The sequence below is a fragment of the Palaemon carinicauda genome, chromosome 26, assembly GCF_036898095.1.
Source record: "Palaemon carinicauda isolate YSFRI2023 chromosome 26, ASM3689809v2, whole genome shotgun sequence".
NCBI classification, from domain to species: domain Eukaryota; kingdom Metazoa; phylum Arthropoda; class Malacostraca; order Decapoda; family Palaemonidae; genus Palaemon; species Palaemon carinicauda.
In genome coordinates this window covers 26,244,119-26,249,118 of record NC_090750.1, presented here as the reverse complement: position 1 = coordinate 26,249,118, position 5,000 = coordinate 26,244,119, and the positions used below count along the sequence as shown (strand labels likewise).

Sequence of the window (5,000 nt, the reverse complement as noted above, 5' to 3'; positions counted from 1 at the left end):
GCAATCCCAACAAAATTTTCTTTTACTAACTTCCACTCCTCCTCTGAATTACCAGTTTCTCTTACTCTCACCTCGTCATATGCCATTTTCAACCTTTCCTGATATTCACTTTTTACCCCCGGTTTTATTAGCTCTTCAACCCTCACTACCTCCCTTTTACATCCACCTACTCTATTCCCCCACTCTTTTGCTACAACTAATTTTCCTTCCACCAAAAAATGATCAGACATACCGTTAGCCATACCCCTAAACACGTGCACGTCTTTCAATCTTCCAAACATTCTTTTAGTTATCAACACATAATCCATTAATGCCCTTTCTACTACTCTTCCATATGCTACTCTTACCCATGTATACTTATTTTTATCTTTCTTTTTAAAGAAGCTAGCACTTATTACCATCTCTTGTTCAACACACATATCTACCAGTCTCTCACCACTCTCATTTTCACCTGGTACGCCATACTTACCAATGACACCTTCTACCTCTCCAGCGCCCACTCTAGCATTTAAGTCACCCATAACAACTACATAATTCCTTCTACCCAGTCCTTCTACACACCTAGTTAATTCATTCCAGAACTCATTCCACTCTTCTTCACTTTTCTCACTACCTGGCCCATACGCACTGACAAACGCCCAACATTCCCTACCCAATCTAACCCTTACCCACATTAACCTAGATGATATCTCCTTCCATTCCACTACTTTACCTGTCATCCATTCACTAAGTAGTAACGCCACACCCTCTCTCGCTCTTCCCCTTTCAATCCCAGACACTCTACCAGACATTTCACCAAACATCACTTCACCCTTTCCTTTCATCTTTGTCTCACACAAGGCCAATACATCCATCCTTCTACTTCTAAACATACTTCCAATCTCACATCTTTTACTCTCTATCGTACTACATCCACGCACATTCAAACACCCCAAAACTAGAGTGCGGGGAGCAGTCACTCTCCCCCAGCTCCATCCATGTATATATATATATATATATATATATATATATATATATATATATATATATATATATATATATATATATATATATATATATATATATATATATATACATATATATATATATATATATATATATATATATATATATATATATATATATATATATATATATGCTATAGGCCAGTCATCCTATCGAAATAGAGGTCCACCCGGAATTGGCACATAAAGGTTTTTGCATTGTTTTTTATCTACAAATACTCAAGTTTAATATATCGAAAGTCTAGGAAAAGCCTTCGAGTCATTTCCTCACAAAATTACCTGTTGCGAAAGGATGTTCAAGGCAATTTCGGCTAAAAAATAGTGAATGCGTAATAAATGTATTTTTTTTTTTTTTTTTTTTTTTGCTTGTCGGAGACTCAATTATTCATTTACCTCAATGAATTTTGGCTTATTTTGATGTGAAATACATATCTTTACATAAGAAAACTACAGACACAAATTTGTGCTCTAAAACAAAATCCAGAATATTTATTAAACTAAATCAAAAGTTGCCATTAATAGCCGAAAATCGTTAATTTTCATGTAATTTCCTTGTACTATGCATTCCCACCAACATTATTTATAGTTTCTAAATATTAGACTGAGAAAACGCTTTGATAATGACTTTGAACATAAATATTATTGTTCTGAATATCTAATTTTGAGTTATTCTAAAATAATATGTCATCGTCATAACGTTACTAGTCTTGATATTTGGCTATATAAGTGAAAGCATTTTTCATTCTGTAGTTTGCCCATTTATTTATTTATTTATTTTTTTTTTTATTTGAATTATGATATAATGATAGCTTATTTTGTAAATTTTAGCTTTTTCATTTTTATCTATATCTATATACTGTTTGAAAAAAAAAACAAATATTACTGGGAAATCAATTACACAGTACATTTACTAGATGTTCGAATTTTACATTGAATTTCATACAAGATAATGAGCTCTAAGTAAATTGGAGAAGCGGAGGCGTTAGAGTTCAAAGATGGAACAAGCCATTTGATGTATGATAAATTAAAGGTAGTTAGAAAATCACTATGGCTTGTTCCACCAATAATTGAATTTTTTTTTCTATTTACCTCGATTTCGCATACGGAGGCCTTATGCCTATGTTAGAGAACTCTGGATTACCCAGTCCTCGACCAGTTATAGAACTGTATTCTTTATGGCTACAGTATATAATTTATTGCGGTCTTTCCAGATCTTTGCACATTCTTATTTATTGTGGGGAGTTCAAAATGACACATCTACTAGCTTCAGAAAAATTACCCTAATTGAAAGTGGCTTACCGTCTTTTGTAATTTGTAAAATAAATTGCCATAAGCTTCAAACTTCCAGTTTATAAAACCTTTATATAATTTTTTTTTTATTTTTTTTTTTTAACAAAGAATGTGACAACCTTTATCTTTTGACTATTCACAGCTACTTGTTGGTGGTTTTGAATTTCCAATTTTATATTTTGTTTGCTGTAGGCAATGATATTTAAACCGCGTTCCTCCTCTATGCAGGTGTTTAAAGATATATTATTTTTACATGGACTCATCAGACAGACTAGGGAAACAACCTCTGGGAAAGAGGGACGTAAGAGTTTTCATTACCATTCTCATAAGGTAATAAATTGTTAATGGTGTCTTTTAAGCTTATGCCTATATTAACTATTTCTGTCCTTTATTTCTTTCATTCCTTCGTGATGACTTTCTTTGTCATTACTTCTTTCAGGTAAAAGTTCTTTTGGTTTAATTACGGGATATGTTAATTGTTGAGATATTCTTGTCCATACTTACTGTTATTATTTTTTATTACTGTTGGTAGGAATAATAGTGGGTAATACAGTCTACTGTTGCTTATATACGTCTTTGTATGAGATAATAGTTAAACTTGATATACATATATATATATATTTATATATATATATATATATATATATATATATATATATATATATATATATATATATATATATATAAATATATATATATATATATATATATATATATATATATATATATATATATATACTATATCTATATATATATATATATATATATATATATATATATATATATATATATATATATATATATATATATATATATATATATATATTGTATATATATATATATATATATATATATATATATATATAGTATATATATAAATATATATATGTATATATATATACACATATATATATTTATATATATATATATATATATATATATATATATATATGTATATATATATATATATATATATATATATATATATATATATATATACAGTATAATTTATATATATGCATATATACAGTATAATTTATATATATATATATATATATATATATATATATATATATATATATATATCAGTTGTATAAAAATATTGCAGATAAAGAAAAAACATTATTTCTTTCAAACAATAACTTACCCTTTTATATCTTTAAATTTTCGGAGATTAATAAAAAGGACAATATATCGATAAATCAGTATTACCCCCCTCTCCCTCTTCTTCTTCTTCTTCTTCTTCTTCTTCTTCTTCTTCTTCTTCTTCTTTTAATTGCTCTGTTAAGAACAAGAATCTTCCTATTACGAACTTAACACTCTTTATGAAGAGTTTTTTAAATATACAAAACCCATAATTGAAGAATCCGGAAATCAGGATTTTAAAAAACTTTGTTTATGATATAAAAGTCTTTATGAAGAATCAAAAAGTATGAAAGATGAAACCTATCTTTGGAGAATCTAGAATTTAAAGACATATGTAAGTCTTCATGGCGAACATAAAATTCTTTTTATGATCCAAAACCCCATAGGAAATGCAGAACTCATTATGAAGAATGCAAAACTGTGAAAAGTGGAAAAATCTCCAATCTAAAGATTCTCTCATTTCCAATCTACTCCACGATGCTTCTTGTTAACCATAACATATTAAATATTATTAAACTGAAAATATAAAGAATGATAAATATAATATTTTTAATATTTTGAAGCGATCAAAGTTATTGCTTTACAATGCTGAGTTATATTACGGAAGTCAACTTTAAAACCTGGATTCGTATCGTAAAAGGAGATAGAATTAGAAATATAGGTGATGTGAATGCCGATAATTTTCTGTCCCATTTTTCCTGCCTGTTATTGAGAAGGGAAAGACTCTGAGCAGTTGAATATTGAGAGATTTCTCCACGTTCGCTGGGTAATAATGTGAAGGCCAATTTGAAAGGAACGTGATCCAATCTGAAAAGACGCTTGGAATATATTTTTCTTCTTAATAGACTTCCTCTCTCTCTCTCTCTCTCTCTCTCTCTCTCTCTCTCTCTCTCTCTCTCTCTCTCTGTTTATGGAAGTATTCCGTATAGAAATATTACGTTCAATTACAGTAGAGTTGGGTAGTATCAATCCTAACTTCCTTCGTAAGCATTACAATAGTTTTCATCTGAAATCCTCAGGAGAATACGCACGGTGATCCTCAACCCTTGTTAACTTTCTGGCAGTAAGCAATTTATGTTGTGATGAATAGGCAACGTCTTGGTGGTTAATATTATTATTGAAGGGGTGGAGATTTAGCAACCCAATGACTCAAGGATGGTTGTTTACCACATCCTAAATTGCTTATTGACAGGAGCTAACCAGTGTAAGGCTGCCCATTCACTAGCGACTTGATTGAGAAATCACATTGTATTGGGCGGGTCTTAGAAATTGTACTGGTGAACACTCACGCTACAATCAGATCTTCTAAAACATGTCATTTCAGTCTCAGCAGTAGAGCAGTTAACACCAAAGACTATATACTGAAGGAAGATAGGAAGGCTCAGGCTTTTACCACACAAATGAGTGTGCTATGAAAAGATGCCAGATACTCCCATGCGAAACGAATGGCTCCATCTGTTGAGCGAGAAGCCAACATTCAGAGCGGTAATGCTTACGGGTATATAGGATGGAATTCGTTTGTAAATTTTGCGACATATTTGTTCATAATTTGCATTACTC

General features: G+C 30.2%; 1 protein-coding gene across 1 annotated transcript in view; it reads right to left on the bottom strand.

Annotated features, from left to right (window-relative positions):
- Positions 1-3,468: 3,468 nt before the first annotated feature.
- LOC137619848 (uncharacterized) overlaps positions 3,469-5,000 on the bottom strand; it is a 3,233-nt gene continuing 1,701 nt past the window's right edge. The window contains exons 2-3 of the mRNA XM_068350139.1: positions 4,043-4,142; positions 3,469-3,575 (exon numbers count right to left, since the gene is read on the bottom strand). Coding sequence (XP_068206240.1) covers positions 3,469-3,575; positions 4,043-4,142 — 207 coding nt within the window. The remainder of the gene's footprint in view (positions 3,576-4,042; positions 4,143-5,000) is intronic.